The sequence below is a fragment of the Scyliorhinus torazame genome, chromosome 1 (assembly GCF_047496885.1).
Source record: "Scyliorhinus torazame isolate Kashiwa2021f chromosome 1, sScyTor2.1, whole genome shotgun sequence".
NCBI lineage: Eukaryota > Metazoa > Chordata > Chondrichthyes > Carcharhiniformes > Scyliorhinidae > Scyliorhinus > Scyliorhinus torazame.
Genome location: NC_092707.1, coordinates 86,125,525 through 86,146,714, shown reverse-complemented (window position 1 = coordinate 86,146,714; position 21,190 = coordinate 86,125,525). Strand labels below are relative to the sequence as shown.

Genomic DNA, 21,190 nt, shown 5'->3' with positions numbered 1-21,190 from the left:
CCAGGGCCGGGATCGAACCTGGGACCTCAGTGCCGTGAGGCAGCAATGCTAATCATTGCGCCACCGTGCTGCCCCAGAGGTCAACTTTTATTAGAGATTGGCTCAGTAGCCATTTTACTGCCTTTATTTAGACAAATAACTTTTTTTTTTTTTCAAGATGCTATTTTCATGCCAAACGTTTAATTTCCCATCAAAATGTGACAAAACTTTGCCAAAAACCCAAATTTGTCAAATCTCAGAAGACTGCTTCAAATAGGAAAGGCCATTTTTGCAGCTGTCTTGTACTCCAGGATAGAATGCAAAGAAAATTCTCAGTCTCCTACTCCAGCCTATTCGGTTCTAAGATTTCAATTGCAGAATTCCTTACTTCACTCAGTAAACCTTTCATTCATGTTGCAACCATGCTTAACACATCTCCAAATAATTAGCTACAGATTTCTCAAGTTTTAGTCCTTTAACCCTGTCATGCACTACCAATTGGGCCTTCCAATTCCAGATTTGACAAGAAATCTCTTAGAGGCTTTAAAAGAACAGCTGAACAGACTGAAAAAAGCAGAATCCTTCAACAATTATCAGTTTAATCTTAACCTTTCGATCACTTTTCAAATACACCAGCAACAGCAGAGCTGTTGTGGAGGTCCCCATTCACTTTTCACATCACATCCAACATGGAGGAAAATATCACATTGTTTAAGTACCACCTACCTTCAGTATAGTTCAATTGTTCTGCCTTTTGCTTCCCAACTTTTAACATTTCTTTATTGATGTCACAGATGACTGCCTTTGATCCCAAATCAGAATCAGATTTATTCTGCTGTTCATAAAAGTCACTGATTTGTTGCCACGATGGGCTCTGGCAAGATTTCATCGCTTGTCGACTCTGTCTTTCGTGTTGCAATCTTAAATAATCCATAAACCTGAAGGCTATATCCCCTACAGAAATTCAGACCAATTTTAGTTCTTTCACATTATTTTAGCTGTAAAGAACAATCCCAACCATGGAAAGAACCACACTAACCAACAAAGTACTTGTTTCAAACACCAGCTTGTGCAGATGAATCATCCCATCAAGTTTGCACCTTCTAAGGACCACCCTCCTTAGGCGCAATCTCCCCCCCCCCCCCTTCCCCCCCCCCCCTCCTCAACCCCCACAAGGGACAATTTAGCATGGCCAATCCACCTAACCTGCACATCTTTGGATTGTGGGAGGAATCCGGAGCACCCGGAGGAAACCCAGACACTGGGAGAATGTGCAACCTCCACACAGACAGTCACCCAAAGAAGGAATTGAACCTTTCAAAGCAGTTGAGGATGTTGGTCAAGCAAGAATATTCACATCTGGATCAATCCTGACTGCTTTTAACCAAGTTAATCAATTCCAGCATTTTACATGGGACACGAGGTTGTCCACTGGCAGGAAGAATAGAAAAGCACAACATTATTGAAATGGAGATCCTTTTGTGAGTGAATCAAGAACGAGGGGAGGCAGTTTCAAAATAAGGGGTTTCCCATTTAAGATGGAGAGGAGAAGGAATTTCTTGTTGCAGAGGGATGTTAGTCTTCAGAATTCTCGACCCAATCATAAGGATTCTAGGGGAATTTGGCCGGTTTACGGGGTACAAGCAAAATATGGGGGAAAGTGAGATGTTTGCGGTCCAGGCGAGGGGACAGGAGAGGCGATTGGGAGAGCTGCCGTTTAGATTAGTAGGGAGAAGCTTTAGGTACCTAGGCATTCAAGTGGCGTGGGAATGGGACCGGCTGCACAAATTAAATCTGGCCCGACTAGTAGACCAAATGAAGGACGATTTTCGGAGATGGGACGTGCTCCCGTTACCATTAGCTGGGAGGGTGCAGACGGTGAAGATGACAGTGCTCCCGTGATTCCTGTTTGTATTTCAGTGTCTCCCCATCTTCATTCCGCGGTCCTTTTTTAAACGGGTCAACACAGTGATCACTGGCTTTGTTTGGGAGGGCAAGACCCCGCGAGTAAGGAAGGTAATGCTTGAGTGGAGTCGGGGAGAGGGCGGGCTGCGCTGCCAAATTTTAGTAACTATTACTGGGCAGCGAATATAGCCATGATCAGGAAGTGGGTGGTGGGGGAGGGGTCGGCATGGGAGCATATGGAGGCGGCTTCATGCAAGGGCACCAGTCTGGGGGATTTGGTAATTGCGCCTCTGTCGTTCCCGCCGGCACGGTACTCCACCAGCCCAGTGGTGGTGGTGGTCCTGAGAGTCTGGGGGCAATGGAGGAGACATGTGGGAGCAGAGTGAGCATCGGTCTGGTCCCCAATCTGTAATAATCACCGGTTTGCCCCGGGAAGTATGGATGGGGTGTTCTGGAGATGGCGGAGTGCAGCGATTGAGAGGATGGGGGATATGTTTATAGAGGGGAGCTTTCAGAGTATGAGGGAGTTGGAGGAATAGTTTGGGTTGGCGAGGGGAAACAAATTCAGGTATCTGCAGGTGCGGGACTTCCTACGTAAACAGGTGTCAACCTTGCCGCTCCTACCGCTCTGGGGGATTCAGGACAGGGTAGTTTCCAGAGGGTGGGTAGGAGAAGGGAGCGTCTCTGATATTTACAAGGAACTTATGGGGTTAGAGGAGATGCAGACTGAGGAGTTGAAGCGCAAGTGGGAGGAGGAGCTGGGAGGAGAGATGGAGGATGGTCTATGGGCGGAAGCGTTGAGCAGAGTCAACATGTGCCAGGCTCAGCCTGATACAATTCAAGGTTGTTCATTAGGCTCACATGACAGTGGCCCAGATGAGCAGATTCTTTGGGGTGGAAGATAGGTGTGCAAAATGTGCAGGAGGACCAGCGAACCATGTCCACATGTTCTGGACATGTCCGAAGCTTAGGGGATTTTGGCAGGGGTTTGCAGATGTCATGTCCACGGTGTTAAAAACAAGTGTGGCACTGAGTCCAGAGGTGGCGATTTTCAGGGTGTCGGAAGACCCGGGGATCCAGGAGGAGAGAGGCAGACGTTCTAGCCTTTGCTTCCCTGGTAGCCCGGAGACGGATACTATTAGCTTGGAGGGACTCAAAGCCCCCGAAGTCGGAGACTTGGCTATCGGACATGGCTAGCTTTCTCTGTTTGGAGAAAATCAAGGTCGCCTTGTGAGGGTCACTGTTAGGGTTCGCCCGGAGGTGGCAACCGTTCGTCGACTTCTTCGCGGAAAATTAATCGTCAGCAGAAGGGGGGGGGGGGTTTAGTTTAGCTTAGAGTAGGGGGTTAATAAAGATGGGGCCTGTAAGGAAGGGAGGCGGCTTTTGCACTATGTTTATAGTTTCATGTACCAAAAATACCTCAATAAAATGTTTTATGTAAAAAAAAAAAGAATTCTCTACCCCAGAGAGCAGTGCAGGATGGGTCATTCAACATATTCAAGGCTGAGTTTGACATGCTATTAATGTACAAGAGAATCAAGGGTTATGGGGTGTCATGTGAGAGTACCTTTCAGAAATGGGTGTTTATCAAATAGCTGTAGTGGATGTACCTTTAAGAAATGGGTGTTTATCAAATAGCTGCAGTGATGTCAGAGTGTGGGTGGAGCTGGGCTGTCTGTCTGTTTTTACTTTCGTTTGTGAGCTGGTAGCTACAGTGTGTGTTTGGTTTCGTTTTCAGAGTTGGAGCAGCATCCAGCCAAACAAGGTGTAATTTTGATCTCGCTCTGCATGAAGAGAATGTATTCAGATCACTTGCTAATTTAAAAGTGATAACTGCTCTCAGTAGAGAATTTAAATCTGCTGTCTTTGTTAAAGAGGGTATTTGTCTTATGGATGTTGCTTGGAAAGATTAAGGGTTACTTATAGAGTACTGTATTCTTTGGGGAGAGTATTTGAGTTGATAGTTGCTAAGATGTTTACTGTGTGTTTATAAAATGTTAACTGGATTCATATAATAAACATTGTTTTGTTTTTAAAGTTTAGATCTCTGTTGCATCACACCTGTAGAGTGGGCCCATGTGCTCCCCATACCCAAAATCTATTAAAAGTTGTGGGTCAGGTGAACTCCATGATACACTTTGGGCTTCTCTAAACCTTGGTCCATAATAGGAGGCAGGCAGGAAAGTGGAGTTCAGGCCACAATCAGGTCAGCTATGATCTAACTGAATGGGGAACATATTTCTTATGTTCTGTGTACAAATTTCACTTTCTTTTATTGATAAGGCTCTTCAGTGCCATGTTTGATGGCAAGGTAAAACACTCCTGGGGACAGAGAGATGATCTCAACCCGGTCAACTAGTGCAGAAAAAGTGGCCCTTTCAACCTTGTTTATAATATAAAAAAAACGCAAGAGTATTTGGAATCAGGCAAAGGGGGATGAGCGATCAGGAACATAAGGTCCACAACGTTTTCTCATATCCCGAGCAGCTGTAGAGCATAGGAATAGATCAGAGTAATTATTGTACCTGTCCCTCCAGCCACATCAAGCAGTTTTGTTCCTGGCAGTGGGTTCATCATACGAATAAGAGCATCTTTCCATAATCTGTGGATGCCAAGGCTCATCGCATCGTTCATTATATCATAGTTTTTGGCAACATTTTTAAAAACTCTGTAAACTATAATTAAAAAGTTATAAATTATTCTGCAATAAACATCATATGCATACATTCTCGAGTCCCATGAGGACTGAAAGGAAAACTTACATTCATATCAGGGAAATGTTACAAACTGCTTCAAGCTCAATCACACGCTATTATTTTGTTTTCTGTCCCACATGAAATTTTACATCCTCATGGCCAATATCCCTTTAATACCATGGGTTTTAATTTTGCAAGCAAGCTTATTACGTGGTAGTGTGTCAAATTCCTTTTGAAAGTCCACATTTACATCAACTGCACAACCTCATCAACTTTTTCAGTTATTTCAGCAACAAACTCAATCGTGTTAGTCAGACATGATCTGCCTTTAACCACACTGTGTTGGCTGTTTATTAACCCATGTTTATTCAAGTGACAATTACATTGTGTTATTGGCTCCAGAAGTTTCCCTGCCATCAATGTTAGGCTAACTTGCCTTTCGTTATCTGTTTCAACTGTCTCCCCCCTTTTGAACAGTAGTGTAACATTTGCTATCCTCCAGTCCCCTGGCGCCAGAATTGAATGATTGCACAGAAACTCCTGTCTATTTCTATCTTCAGTATCCAAAGATGCCTCCCATTCATACTGGGTGATTTATTTTCTACTTTTGGGCACTGCCAACCATTTTGTAACTGGCCTCGATCACTTCATCTTATCCAATTCATTTACCACCACCTCCTTTATTGTAACAGTGGCATCTTTTTCAGTGACGACAGATGCAAAGTACTCACACAGAATGTCAGCCATAGGGTCTCACCCCACAACCCAAAGATGTGATGTGCAGGGTAGGTGGATTGGCCATGCTAAATTGCCCCTTAATTAGAAAAAAAAATAATTGGGCACTTTAAATTGATTTTTTAAAAACCATACATGTTTTATTAAGTGGCAATTTAGCGTGGCCAATCCACCTACTCTGAACATCTTTGGGTTGTGGGTAGAGACCTACACAGACACGGGGAGAATGTGCAAACTCCACACGGACAGTGACCCAGGCTGGGATCGAACCCGGGTTCTCAGCGCCGTGAAGCAGCAGTGCTAACCACTGCACCACCCATGTCAGCCATACTCTCTGGCTCCACAAGATTTCCTTTTCTGGTGCATAATCTTCCCTGCCATTCCTTTGACTATCCTTTCACTCATGTTTATTAAATAATGTAATATTCGCAAAGTTTTTTCTCAGACATTTGCTTTGTCAATTATTTATTTTCACCATCCCTGCATTCAGATCGACAATGAATGGTAAAAGAGTAGCATGGGGCAGATTGGGGCTGATTAGGGAGACATTTTTAAATGAATACTTTGCATCTGTCTTTAATAAGGAAGAAGCCAAAATCAGTATCTAAGGGGTGGCATCCGAGACCCACAAATTGAAAAAGAGGAGGTTGATAAGTCACCAGGACTGGATCAGAAGCTCCTGAGGATATGGAGAGAAGCAAGGCTGGAAGTTGTAGAGGCACTGGCCGTAATCTTCCAAACCTTCTTCAAAAGTAAGGGTGGTGCCAGAAGACTGGAGAATTGCAAATGTTGTTCCCTTGTTCAGAAAAGGTTGCAAGAATAAGCCAGATTTTCAGCAACAGCTGATGGAAACGACAGGCGATCCCTTCTCCTCGAAGTCTGAAAACCACCACTCTGATCCCATCCACTCCTGCAGCTTTTCAATTCTTTCTGTTTAATGGCAGCTTTGACTTGGTCCATGCTTTTTTTTTAAACTGCTAAATCTCCCTGAATCCCATGCTTCATATTTTCTGCAGTAGCCTACCGTGGGGAATCTTTAACGCTTTGCTGAAATCCATATACACCACATCAACTGCTTTACCCTCATCCACCTGTTTGGTTACCTTCTCAAAGAACTCAATAAGGTTTGTGAGGCACGACCTACCCTTCACAAAACCGTGTTGACTATCTCTAATTAAATTATTCCTTTCCAGATGATTATACATCCTATCTCTTATAAACCTTTCCAAGATTTTGCCCACAACAGAAGTAAGGCTCACTGGTCTATAGTTACCGGGGTTGTCTCTACTCCCCTTCTTGAACAAGGGGACAACATTTGCTATTCTCCAGTCTCCTGGCACTATTCCTGTAGACAAAGATGACTTAAAGATCAAAGCCAAAGGCTCAGCAATCTCCTCCCTAGCTTCCCAGAGAATCCTAGGATAAATCCCATCCGGCCCAGGGGACTTATCTATTTTCACCCTTTCCAGAATTGTTAACACCTCCTCCTTATGAACCTCAAGCCCTTCTAGTCTAGTAGCCTGAATCTCAGTATTCTTGGTCCATGCTTGGTGGGAGTCCAACATCATCTGATGGGGAGTTGAGGGATTTACTCAAACACATCCTCATCTATGATTGTATCACAGTTTAGGAGTTCTCTCCATCTAAGGCTGATGGACTCTTTGTCCCTCAAGAGGGTTTGATCCTTACTCTGCACCGGTTTGAGGCCTAGGGTATTGGGTCCATATATTGCCTTGGTAGCACTGAAGACCGCCCGGGTGTCATGCTGGTCAGCGAGGAGTTGCAGCTCCTTAGTTTTCTAGTCCACCATCGGTTTTTGATTTCCCTAGCTCTCCTCTTTGTTTTGCTGGTTATGTTGTTTTGCCAGGCATGAAGAGCTTTCCTTTTTTTGTCAATGTGGTTATTCTCATTGAACCAGTCTTGGTGTGGTCGTCCTTGTCAAACCAATCCTGGTGTTTCCTGGTCTTGTAGCTAATGGTTTCTTCACAGCTTGAAATGAGAACAGCTAGGCTCTTGAGGCTACTCTACATTGATTTTTGTTCTGAGCTGTTTCTTCATCTTCTGGGAGAGTTTGATGGAAATAGAGGAGCGGAAGTGCCGGTTGTCTGTCCAGCAGTCTTCTGCACTGGTCATTTGCACTTGGCAACGAGGGCATTCTTTTGATCTTGGGATCAGATAACGATGAATCGATCATGTGCCAGTGCTTTGAACGTGAATGTCTCCAGGAAGCTGCAAATGTCTTTTTGGCAGAACAGCGTGTTACTGATGAAAGGCTGGTGTTCCAAACCTTAGGTGAGTAGGAGAATCCGGTTGGAGGTGCAATCCCCAACTCCTTCCTTTCCAATGGTTCCTCCCCAGATTTGGGAGTTATTTCCAACTCTGGCGTTGCAGTCCCCAAGGAGGATGATCTCATCTTCCTAAGGAATATATGGTGTCCAGGGTGGATTATAAGCCTTCAATGGACTCATCATTGGCATCAAGGGTTGGGGCATAGGCACTCACGACCGTTGCCTGCTGGTTCTTGATAAGCTCGTTGAGGCTGACAGGAAGGTCAAGGAGTCGGTTGAGGAGTTTGTTCTTGATGGCGAAACAAATTAAATGGGGGGGGGGGGGGGGGGCGTGCGTGTGAGTGCTGGTTTCCTCTATGTAGACGCCTGGTGCAGGACATATTTTGACATGGGTATGTTTTTGCACATCACGAGAACCTCTAGAGGGTAGATCCAGTTCCAGTGGCAAGAGAACCTCGACGACTGAGAATCTCCCGACTTCTGTAGCCTTCATCCGCCATCGCAGCTGTTGATACCATACAAGTATCTTCAGCCTGATCCATCATTGATGGACTTGTTTTAGATTGTGCTTTGTCTGATTCTTCCCCTCTGACCTTATTACAGTGGTTTGCACTGCTGCCTCCCAGTGCCAGGGACCCGGGTTCAATTCCAACCTCAGTGCCTATGTGGAATTTGCTTTCTCCCCATGTCTATGTGGGTTTCCTCCCAAAGTCCAAAGATATACAGGTTAGGTGTGTTGGACATGCTAAATTGTCCCAAGTGTCCAAATGTTGGATGGGGTTATAGGGATAGAGTAGGGCGAGTGGGCCTAGGTAGGGTGCTCTTTCAAAAGGGTCGGTGCACACCCCAGGGGCCGAATGCCCTCCCCTGCACTGTAGAGATTCTTTGACTACATTGCTCTCAGGATCAATGGAATGTTCAAGCCTCCACCACGGCATGGCAACAATCAGAGGAAAGGTGTTCAGAGGTAACTAGTGTGTAGACAAAGGCTTCTGCAAATGAGCTGAGGCCAGGGCAAAGTCAGGTGACAGTACCCTGGTGGAAATAGGCTGCCTTAGTGATGGAGCAGATGGGTGGTCAGAAACACCTCACAGGGCGAGACATGACACCAAGGTTGGAAAACGGTCAGATAGTTGCCAGGGAGACAGAAGTAGTGAGTTGTTAAGGATAGGAATTCAGAGCAGGGACAAAGGACAGTGGTTTCAGTTTTCCCACTATATAAAACTTCTCCTAATCCACTATAGGACATCAAATAAGCAGCGTGACAATTTAGCAACAGTGGAGTCATCAAGGCCTGGTGATAAGGTAGAGCGGAATGTTGTGCTTTCAGATGCCAAATTAAAATCCACCACTTCCTCCACGAGTAATCATAAAGTGCAAGGCTCCATCTGAACAGGAAAAGGAAAAACAGATCATAGGACAACAGATCATAGGACAACAGACAGCATGGTAGCACACGTGGCTAGCACTGTGGCTTCACAGCCCAGGTTTGATTCCCCACTGGGTCACGGTCTGTGCGTAGTCGGCACGTTCTCCCCGTGTCTGCGTGGGTTTCCTCTGGGTGCTCCGGTTTCCTCCCACAGTCCAAAGACGTGCAAGGTTAGGTGGATTGGCTATGCTAAATTGCCCTCGCAAGTGTCCAAAAAAAGGTTGGGAGGGGTTAGTTAGTGGGTTATGGGGATAGGGTGGAAGTGAGGGGTTAAGTGGGTTGGTGCAGACTCGATGGGCCAAATGGCCTCCTTCTGCACTGTATGTTCTATGTATAGGACTTAATGTGCTCTTCACCAACCTTCAGGCACTGAGGTCAATTGCATGAACCTGGTTACCACCAACTTTAGCAGACCCTCACCCCATATCAGCCCGTTGGAGCTTGGGACCTTCCCGGTTTCTATGGTTCAGTGTTCACAATTATTAAACCAGTCAGGTAACATCACAGACTCAGCAAGCTGCCGCCCAAACCCAAGCACCGCCCGAGCGCTCCCTGGGCCCTGACACTCGCACCTTTCTCTGCCTTCTCCGACTCGGGCACGCTCTCGAAGCCGAAATGAGTATGTTTGTCCTCGGCCCGGCCGGAATGAACTCGGACAGAAATGCAGACTGCAAATTTCCGCCTACAAGTGAAGAGCCCGCTCCAAGGACCAGCTCCAAACGACCCCAGTAACCGACAGGCAGCCATCTTTATCCTGACCCGCCAGTCTCCTGGTTTCCGCTTCCGGGGCAGCCCGCCTGTGTCACATGAGAGAGCTGGAATTGGTTGTTTTTATCTAGCGTTGCCCTTGTATACCAATAGCTTTAATATTCCAACATACCTCAGTATTAAATAACTTTAGGATTGATATCTTAAAGCACAGGCCAGATTGTAAACCCATTTACACACTTGGAGCTGTGCTTACTTTTTTTATTAGTGAGTGAAATACAGCAATATGTATAAACCAAAATTATTATAAATCTCCGTGTTTGCATTAGTCAGATGTCTCGGTTTTTGTTAGGTTCAAAAAAAAAATCTTGGAGCGGCCCCTTTTAATTTATCCCTTAATTAGTGTCAGTTCTTCTAATTAGTTGATTGGCCCTATAAAACAAAAGAAATACCAGGCAGGCGAAAAACAGAAAATGCTATAATTACTTGCCACGTCTGGCAGCAACAGTCTCCTGAGAGAAACAGAATTAACATTTCAGGTCAACAGCCTTTGAAAGGTCGTAACCTAAAATGTTTTAAAATGTTTTTTGATGTACCATCAATGAGGACAGACGAGAGTCGGAAGAGTAAACTGCGGCTTTAATCAGCTAAAAGATACCTGCTGGCAGCCGGTCCCAGAATGAGGGCAGGGCTGGAGGTTAGCCACCTTTATACTTGAGCCCGAGGGGCAGAGCCAGCAGGGACAAACCCAGACATGTAACAAACAGTACGTACAATAAGTAAGAACATTGATGCGCAATCAATTACTCTCAAGACAAGGTGATTCATAACTGAAGCATTTATTCTGCTAGAACTCTTCCCCAGCAGCTTCGATACAGAAAGTGAAGGCTGCTGGGACAGCATCGGTTCTTATACTCCACCTCTCAGGGCGGAGCTATGTACATCAGCCAATGGTAGATTCCTGGGTCTAACCAATGGTCATCCACCTCTCAGGTACCGCACTACCTGGTATTACTACTTTCACCCCCTGTTAAAAAAGAGCCCGGCGGGGTGATGGCCAGCGTTAATAGTCGCCTTTCGCATGGTATGACCAGGTATGGAGGTACCGTGATGTCGAGGGTAATAACAAAGTGTTCATAGTGCAGCAATCAGTCGATTGGGTGGCCTGGTCGTCCTTCTGGAGCATCTGGGCTTCGGCGGTGATTCTGATGGGGGTCCCGGCGGTTGCGACTCCGGGAGCGTGATGTCGTCCTCCCAGGCAGCTTCGTCACCTCTAGGCGGCGCTGTTTGGGCAAAAGGTGGACGGGGGGAAGGCACCTGTAGGGAGAGTCGGTGTGTGTTCGGGCCTAGGCAGGAGCGGCGGCAGTACTGACCCTCCAGTTAGGTGCTGTGGGGAGGGTGAGGGTGGGGGTGGGGGCAATGGTGCGGGTGCGCGTGGGGTTCCGGCGGGCGCCAGGTCCCGAAGGGAGACCGTGTCTTGGCGGCCGTCAGGGAACGCTACGTAGGCGTACTGGGGGTTGGCGTGCAGCAGGTGGACCCACTCGACCGACTTGTGCACCCTCACATGTTTCCGAAGCAGGATGGGTCCGGGTGTCGCTAGCCAGGTTGGGAGCAAGGTCCCGGAGGAGGACTTCCTGGGGAAAACAAGGAGACGTTCGTGAGGTGTCTGATTCGTGGTTGTACAGAGCAGTGACCGGATGGAGTGGAGGGCCACCGGGAGGACATCCTGCCAGCGGGAGACTGGGAGATTCCTGGACCGTAGGGCCAGCAGGACGGTCTTCCAGACCGTGCCGTTCTCCCTCTCGACCTGCCCATTTCCCCGGGGGTTGTAACTTGTCGTCCTGCTCGAGGCAATGCCCTTGCTGAGCAGGAATCGACACAGTTCGTCACTCATAAAGGAGGACCCCCTATTACTGTGAATGTATGCGGAGAAACCGAAGTGTAAAGATACCCTGGAGGGCCTTGATGACGGTGTTTGTGGTCATGTCTGGGCAGGGGATGGCGAATGGGAAACGGGAGTACTCGTCAATCACGTTAAGGAAGTACGTGTTGCGGTCAGTGGAGGGGAGGGGGCCTTTGAAATCCATGCTGAGGCGTTCAAAGGGAAGGGGAGCCTTTATCAGGTGCGCCCTCTCTGGCCGGTAGAAGTGCGGTTTGCACTCCGTGCAGATTTGGCAGTCCCTGGTGACGGTCCTGACCTCTTCGATGGAGTAGGGCAGGTTGCGGGTCTTGATAAAATGAAAAAAACGAGTGATCCCCGGGTGGCAGAGGTCCTCGTGGAGGGATCGGAGGCGGTCCACTTGTGCGGTGGCACAAGTTCCACGGGACAGGGCATCAGGAGGCTCGTTCAGCTTCCCCGGACCGTACAAGATCTCGTAATTGTAGGTGGAGAGTTCTATCCTTCACCGCACGATCTTGTCGTTCTTAATCTTGCCCCGTTGTGCATTATCGAACATGAAGGCAACCGACCGCTGGTCCGTGAGGAGAGTGAATCTCCTGCCAGCCAGGTAATGCCTCCAGTGTCGCATAGCTTCTACTATGGCCTGGGCCTCCTTTTCGACCGAGGAGTGGCGAATTTTGGAAGCATGGAGAGTACGGGAGAAGAAAGCCACAGGAATGCCCGCTTGCTTGAGGGTGGCCGCCAGAGCTACGTTGGACGCATCGCTCTCGACCTGGAAGGGGAGGGACTCGTCGATGGCGCTCATCGTGGCTTTTGCAATGTCTGCTTTGATGCGGCTGAACGCCTGGCGGGCCTCCGTCGACAGGGGGAAGGTTGTGGACTGGATCTGGGGTCGGGCCTTGTCTGCGTAATTGGGGACCCACTGTGCATAATAGCTGAAGAACCCAAGGCAGCGCTTTAGGGCCTTGGGGCAGTGAGGGAGGGGGAACTCCATGAGGAGGCGCATGCGCTCAGGGTCGGGGCCTATGACACCACTTCGCACTACATAGCCTAGAATGGCTAGACGGTCGGTGCTAAACACGCATTTATCCTTATTGTATGTTAGGTTAAGGATTTTCGCGGTCTGGAGAAATTTGCAGAGGTTGGTGTCGTGGTCCTGCTGGTCATGGCCGCAGGTGGTTACGTTATCCAGATACGGGAACGTTGCGCGTAAGCCGTACCGGTCAACCATTCGGTCCATCTCTCGCTGGAAGACCGAGACCCCGTTCGTGACACCGAAGGGAACCCTTAAAAAGTGATAGAGCCACCCGTCTGCTTCGAAGGCAGTGTACTGGCGGTCACCATTACGGAGGGGTAGCTGGTGGTAGGCAGACTTGAGATCCACCATGGAGAAAACCTTGTATTGCGCGATCCTGTTCACCAGGTCGGCTATACGGGGGAGAGGGTACGCGTCCAGCTGTGTAAACCTGTTGATGGTCTGACTGTAGTCAATGACCATCCTTTGTTTCTCCCCAGTCTTTACCACCACTACTTGAGCTCTCCGGGGACTGTTGCTCGCTTCGATGACCCCTTCGCTCAGCAGCCTCTGGACCTCCGCCCGGATAAAGGACCGGTCCTGGGCACTGTACCGTCTGCTCCTGGTGGCGACGGGTTTGCAATCCGGGGTGAGGTTCGCAAGCAGGGAAGGCGGGTCGACCTTAAGGGTCGCGAGGCAGTCGACAGTAAGGGGGGTTATAGGGCCGCCGAATTTAAAAGTCAGGCTTTGCAGATGGCACTGGAAATCCAGCCCAAGGAGGGTGGCTGCGCAGAGGTGCGGCAGGACGTACAGGCGGAAATTGTGGAATTCCCTGCCTTGGACAGTGAGGTTCGCTAGGCAGAACCCCTTTATCTCCACCGCGTGTGACCCGGAGGCCAGGGAGATCCTTTGATTTACGGGATGGGTGACGAGAACAGCGCCTTACTGTGTCAGGGTGAACAAAGCTTTCCGTGCTCCCAGAGGCAATCAGGCACGACATCTCGTGGCCATTGATGGAGATCGTCGTTGTAGCTTTCGCAAGCGTCCGGGGCCTATTCTGGTCCAGAGTCACCGAGGCCAGCTGAAGTAATGGAGAGTTCTGGTCGGTCAGCATGTAGTCGGCTGTGCTGGGGGCCCATCCAAGATGGCGTCACACATGGGTCGCACATGGTGTCCAGGGATGAAGAAGATGGCGGCGGCGAGGGACAAAATGGCGGCGCCCACTCGTCCAGCGTGGTGTCCGGGGGCAAAATGGCCGTGCCCGCGGGTCGCACGTGGCCTTAGGATAGGGGGGTGAGGGTGAGCGCTGGGCGGTCGGGGCCTGAAAGGGGGGTTGCCGATAGTCGCTGGAGACCGCGGCCACGGCGCGTGCCTGGCAGACCCCCACATATTGTCCTTCTTGCCGCTCCCTTTGCAGGTGGCGGTGCGGGCCGGGCAGCGCGGGTGGGGATGATTCGCCTGCCCGCAGAAGAAACAGCGGTGTCCGGCGGCGTTAGCGGGCCGTCTCGCCGCGCAGGCTTGCGGGGTCAGGGGAAAGGTCGGGGGGCTGCCGCTATGGGGTGCCACGCAGCCCAGGGGGCCGCCACGCGATCGGGAGCAAAGGACAGCGCGTTTTTATAGGTAACGTCCATGGACCCCGCCAGGGCCCATGCCTCTGTAAGTCCCAGAGTGTGCATTTCTAGGAGCCTTCGGCGGATATCGGGGGAGGTCATACCTGCCACGAAAGCATCCCTGATCAAAAGTTCCGTGTGCTCGTTCCCCGAAACTGGCGGGCAGCCACAGTTTCGGCCCAGCACCAGCAGCGCCCGGTAGAAGTCCTCCAACGTTTCCTCGGGGCTTTGCCTCCTAGTCGCCAGCAGGTGACGAGCGTAGACTTGGTTCACAGGGCGGATATAATGTCCTTCTAGCAGCTCGATCGCGGCAGCATAATTCGCCGCCTCCTCGATAAGAGGGGAAATCCCAGGGCTGACCCGTGAGCGTAGGAGATGCATCTTTTGTCCTTCCGTGGGGGTGTCGGCGGCCGTGTTGAGGTAGCCCTTAAAGCACGCCAGCCAATGTTTGAAAATAGCAGCAGAGTTGTCCGCGTGGGGGCTGAGCTGAAGACACTCCGGTTTGATACGGAGATCCATCCTTTCAACTGAAGTTGTAGCAGATTAAATTAATGCGCAATCAATTACTCTCAAGACAAGGTGATTCATAACTGAAGCATTTAATTTGCTAGAACTCTTCCCCAGCAGCTTTGATACAGAAAGTGAAGGCTGCTGGGACGGCATCGGTTCTTATACTCCGCCTCTCAGGGCGGAGCTATGTACGTCAGCCAATGGTAGACTCCTGGGTCTAACCAATGGTCATCCACCTCTCAGGTGCTGCAATATCTGGTATTACCACAAACAGTACGTACAATATAATACAGTGGTTCACCACATTTTTCCAATTCAGGGACAATTTTAGCTGTGAGGTAGCAGTGCGCCTCTGTGCTGCTCCATAACCTAAAATGTTAAATCTGCTTCTCCTGTGCCTCCAGACCTGCTGCATATATTTTCTATTTTTATTTCATATTTACAGCATCTGCCAAATTGTGCTCCTGGCTCTTGATAGAGATGGCCCAGGAAAATCAGGTTCTAATATGTGTTGTCCTTGTAAAAGGCTACATACACTGCATAGTGCTGACCTCTGGGTCTGCTATTGGTGCCACATTAAAGCTCTGTAACATTTCCACCAAAGACAGCTGAGATCCATCACAAAAATTTGATGGCAAGGCAAAATCGCAGACAGCATTATGCTGGGCTCAAACAATATGGGGATTGCCCTCCAGAAATGTCAACTTTGATGGGCAGACTATGTCTCCTGCATGGATCACTACAAAACCCCCAAGCAGATATTTTAAAGGTAATTGTCTCAGGGCAAATTAAATTAAGATGGTCAGTACAAACAATCATAGAATCATAGAATTTACAGTGCAGAAGGAGGCCATTCGGCCCATCAAGTCTGCACCGGCCCTTGGAAAGAGCACCCCATTTAAACCTTCCAAACTATCCCTGTAATCCACCCCACCTAACCTTTTTGGACACTAAGGGCAATTTAGCATAGCCAATCCAACTAACCTGCACATCTTTGAATTGCGGGAGGAAATCGGAGCACCTGGAGAAAAACCCATGCAGACACAGGACAACATACAGACTCCGCACAGACAGTGACCCAAGCCGGGAATCGAACCTGGAACCCTGGTGCTGTGAAGTCATTGTGCTAACCACTATGCTACCGTGCTGCAATGCTATACCATACCAATGCAAGGGCATTCTAAAAAAGAACCTTACAAACTTCTTCATTTCAGTCCACCACTCTTGAGAAATGACTTTAGCCAACTGGCCCATCCATATACATAGAAGCACTGAAATTAGTTTTGGCATGTTTCAAAGCCCATCTCCGCAAACTCATAACATCTGATGTGGGCAGAGGAAGGTTAGAGGCGGCCCACACAGATTCAGAAGTTTCTTCAAGCACCAACAATGGCAACACAAACTGCAAATTGTGTGGCTGTCCACGCCGATCTTGCAACGTACTCGTTAGTTGAGAGGACACACGGAAGGCAATTAAATCACTTACAGCTTGGACAAATTCAAACACGAGGATTCTATACAACTCCAACATGACCTTCCTGCTTTTGTAACTTATGCCTCGATTGATAAAGGCAAGTGTCCCATATGCTTTTTTCACCACCCTATTAACCTGCCCTTCTGCCTTCAGAGATCTATGGACAAACATGTCAAGGTCCCTTTGTTCCTCGGAACTTCATTTCTCTTTACCAGTGGAAATCCGGTAATATTCAGGTGACCACTAAAATGTTTAAACTTATATTGCCATTGATGATTCACTTTTTTTGGAGTCTTATGAACTACCATTGGATTCAATAGCTCTATTTCTGACCTCATCTGATGGAGAAAAGCATTGGGTGACAAAGCAAATAATGGGCAATGATGCCAGGAAGCTACTGTCGACTTCTCTCACTGAATCATAGCTATTATATTGAATGTGTTAATTAATTCTGCTTACCATTTATGATGTAAATATCAGTAATGCAGCCTCATATTATTTCAATAAGTAATTCTAAAGACTTGCTCTAATAAATGTTTTTATTGGTTCTCACGTTTTTATGTAACACATTTCAGTTCGTACGTTAAATTACAAGTGGCATACTCGCGCATAATATCAAACAAAAGCAACCAAGGCAAAATTAAAATGACAAAAGAGAGTTAGACCAAAGAGCGAGAAAAAGAAAACACACACAAATAAGGATCACTGTACATATTTACGTCTACATATTCTGCCCCCCTCTGTGATTGTGGGCCCCATTTGGCCGATCTGCCTCAGTTGTCCTGCTTGGTGTTGGCCCTAGCATGCATTTCCCTGCATATTGCTGCTCAATCTGGTTCTTCGATTGCCCTTGGGCCTGTCCCCTTCAGCTATGCCCCTTGTGTCCCGCGGTCTTTTTTATGGGCTTTTGCCCCCCTCCCCTTCCCAACTCCCTTCTCCCCCTTCCCTTTCCTTTTTGATCTGTGGCTCATCTGTGCCCCACTTTACCCCCTGCTCGCCCCCGCTCTATTGCCTGTTGGCTACAAACAGCTCCTGGAACAAGTTGGTGAATGACTTCCACATGTTGGGGAAGCCCTCTTCTGACCTATGGATGTCAAATTTGATTTTCTCCAGTTGGAGAAATTCTGACAGGTCGGACAGCCAGTCTGCAACTTTGGGTGGTGCTGCTGATCACCGGCTGAGCAGGATTGTTCAGCAGGCGATTAGGGAGGCAAAGGCTAGGGCATCGGCTCCCCTCCCCATAAAGTGTTCTGGCTGGTCTGATACAACAATGAATGCCACTTTTGGGCGTGACCCCACCCTCATCCCCACAACCTTGGACGTTGCCTTGAAGAAGGTTGTCCAAAACCCGACATGTCTGGGGCATGATCAGTGGTCAGCATTGTTGCTTCACAGCGCCAGGGACCCGGGTTTGATTCCCGGCTTGGGTCACTGTCTGTGCGGACCCTGCACATTTTTAAAAAATCTTCACTGTCACAAGCAGGCTTACATTAACACTGCAATGACGTTACTGTGAAAAGCCCCTAGTCGCCACATTCCGGTACCTGTTCAGGTACACGGAGGGAGAATTCAGAATGTCCATAGCATCCAACAACACGTCTTTCGGCACCTGTGCGAGGAAACCGGAGCACCTGGAGGAAACCCACGCAGACAAAGGGAGAATGTTCAGACTCCGCACAGACAGTGACCCAAGACGGGAATCAAACCTGAGACCCTGGTGCTGTGAAGCAACAGTGTGTTATGGGCCAGGGTTTAGATAACCCCAAAGTGTATCATGGAGTTCACCTGACCCACAACTTTTAACAGATTGTGGTATGGGGAGCACACGGCCCACTCTACAGGTGTGGTACAGCAGAAATGGAAAAGTATTTTTTAAAGCAAAACAGTGTTTATTCTATGAACTCAAGTTAACCTTTTTAAAACATACAGTGAACATCTTAGCAACCATCAATTTAAATATAACCCCCAAAGAATACAACACTAAGTAATCCTTAAGCTGTCCTTTTAACATCCATAAGAGTTTTTAAAAACCTTTAAACAGAAACACATCAGAGAGACTCATACACCTTCTGGCTGTAACTGCAGCTATCCAGCTCTGAAAACGAAACTAAAACACACCCTGCAGCAAACAGCCTAAAACAAAAGTAAAAAGCTGACAGACAGCCCAGCTCCACACACTCTCTGATATCACTGATAAACACCCATTTCTTAAAGGTACATTTCTTAAACACCCATTTCTTAAAGGTACTCTCACATGACACCTCTCCCCAAGAAAAAAACAAAAAACCATCAACTTCAAGATGGTTTCGGAGCAGGGCGGCCGCAGCAACAAGAGCTCCCGCCGGTGGCTGCGATTCGTGGCGATTTTGGGGAAATCCCCGAGTCTTCACGTACCCCCCTGACTATCGTCGGCCTTTGAGGCCGTCACGAGCAGTCAGCGGCGCCGGTTTAAAAACCGGCGAAGAACCCCGCGCGGTGGTGGGCGGCGGGGGCTGAGGCGTTGGGCCCAGCGCGGCGTCGAGGTCAGAGCAGCAGGGGCGGAGCTACGAGGAGGCCGAGGCGGCAGGCCCGAGGCCAGGGTACTATGTAGGGAGGGTGCTCCACGTCGGATGGCTCCCACCTAGGAGGAAGAAAGAAGGCTGAAGCCTGGTCCCAGGGGAGCTCAGGGTGAATGCAGAGGAGAAAGAAAGAAGGTTTAAGGAAGTTCGGTAAAAGTTTGTTTTTCTCTCCCCTTTTTTTTCCAAAAAAAGAATAAGTCTGATTGTGAAAGACAGGAGGGTGAAGGGAGGGAGAGGAGAAAAGAAAGAAGATAAAAAACAATAAGCCGCTAAAGGATGCGAAGAGCAGCGTCGAAGAAAGGAGGAAACGCGGGTTCGCCGCTGAAGGAGAAGACGAGCAAAAATGTTGACAGGATGGCGGAAGCTGAACTGCAAGGCGGGGCCGCACTACGTACGGTGGAGAAGATGACTGAGGTGATGGCGGTGGAGCTGGAAAATCAGTTTGCGAGGCACATGGAGGCCTTGAGGAAAGAGACGGCGGTCGTGTTGAGGTCATTGGTGGAGGAGGCAATCGGCCCGATGAGGGTGGTGGTGGCAAAGACATTGGCCGAGGTGAGAGAGCAGGGCGAGAAGATGAAGGAAGTGGAGGAGGCCGTGACACGACACAGCGACCAGGTCACCTCGATGGGGGACAAGTTGCGGAGGGTGGTGGAGGTTAACAGAGGACTCCGAGCAAAGCTGGAAGACTTGGAAAACCGCTCATGGTGGCACAATTTGAGAATTGTGGGCTTGCCCGAAGGGACAGAGGGCCCAAGGCCAACGCAATACTTCGCTAAGAAGCTGGCGGAGCTGATGGGGGTGAGAGCCCCACCCTGTACGAGCTAGACCGAGCTCATCGGTCATTAAGGCCGAAGCCCAAAGTGAACGAGCCGCCAAGGGCAGTAATTATCTGCTTCCATAAGTTTTGCATGAAGGAGAAGGTATTCAGCTGGGCGAAACAGAAACGTGAGGTGCTGTGGGATGGTACTGCGTTCGGATCTACCAGGACTTGGCGGTGGAGTTGGCAAAAAGACGAGCAGTGTTTGGGTGAGTGAAGGCGGCTTTGTACAAGAAGGGGGTGCGATTTGGTATGGTGTACCCTGTTGCTAACTTTTGGTTGGTTCAATTTGCTCTGTTTTATAACCTTTGCTCTAGAGTCGCCAGGTATCTTTATGATACCGCCACGAGGTTCAACTTCAAGTACTGATCAATAACTCAACACACCAATTAGTAAGATTCAAATCAAAACACATTTATTCATAGATTATCATATAATTTACAGTGCAGAAGGAGGCCATTCGGCCCATCGAGTCTGCACCGTCTCTTGGAAAGAGCACCCTTCCCAAGGTCAACACCTCCACCCTATCCCCAGTAACCCCACCCAACACTAAGGGCAATTTTGGACACTAAGGGCAATTTATCATGGCCAATCCACCTAACCTGCACATCTTTGGACTGTGGGAGGAAACCGGAGCACCCGGAGGAAACCCACGCACACACGGGGAGAACGTGCAAACTCCGCACAGACAGTGACCCAAGCCAGAATCGAACCTGGGACCCTGGAGCTGTGAAGCAATTGTGCTATCCACAATGCTACCGTGCTGCTATTATTATACACAGTAAATCACTACTCATGCATAAACTCTACTTTCTAGACTATTCTCTATCACTAAAAGGCCTATACTTAGCTTCGGAATTGGCCCACCAGGTCAGGGGAACAAATGGCCTTTTGTTCGGTTTGAGTCTGCAGGATTCAAAAGCTGGTATGGACTGGTAGCTAGGAGCGCCTATCTCGTAGCGTGTATTGACTGGAGACTTACTTGGTTGATGCGGCAGCTTGGGGAGTTCACTCTCAAGGGTTGATTCGCTGCTGAGTGACCCTGCCAAGAAGGACGATTTGAACTTGGGGACTCTATTTTATAGTCCCCAGGGGCTTCCCGCCCGTTTGGGCGCACCCCGTACCTGGTTCCAAGTGATTGGACTACGTTCCGATCACTTGGATCGATTTCTCCAATACTGGAGTTGTTCCCTGATCGCTGGCCGGTCCCGGAGTGTCCATTGGCCTTCCTTTTTCTTGGCTCCTGCTGGCGCCGAGGAGTCTGGCTTGGCCTTATTCACCTTAAATGTTTTGATTGTTCCCGGGGATCGCTCATTAGTATGCAGATGGCTGTGAGTTTCAGTGCTGTCTGGGCTTTTGCAAGTTCTAATACACAGGATTTCTGCACTTGCTAGTTTTTGCCTGTGTTGGCTGAATTTCCCTGTAGTCTTTGCGGACCTCCATTTTAAATCGGGAAGTGGCCAACCCAGGTGGCTACAACCCGGCAAAGTTGTGAGTAACATATAACGCCAAAGACTTTTATTTTGAGACAGCGGAGGTGGCTGAGACGTTCGTGAGGGCAGAAGG

At 48.8% G+C, this 21,190-nt stretch overlaps 1 protein-coding gene across 1 annotated transcript in view; it reads right to left on the bottom strand.

The window, feature by feature from the left end:
• Window positions 1-9,799, bottom strand: part of coq5 (coenzyme Q5, methyltransferase) — a 40,326-nt gene extending 30,527 nt beyond the window's left edge. Inside the window, 3 exon segments of the mRNA XM_072497504.1 lie at window positions 706-933; window positions 4,410-4,559; window positions 9,605-9,799. Coding sequence (XP_072353605.1) covers window positions 706-933; window positions 4,410-4,559; window positions 9,605-9,779 — 553 coding nt within the window. The 5' untranslated portion in view covers window positions 9,780-9,799.
• Window positions 9,800-21,190: the final 11,391 nt, after the last annotated feature.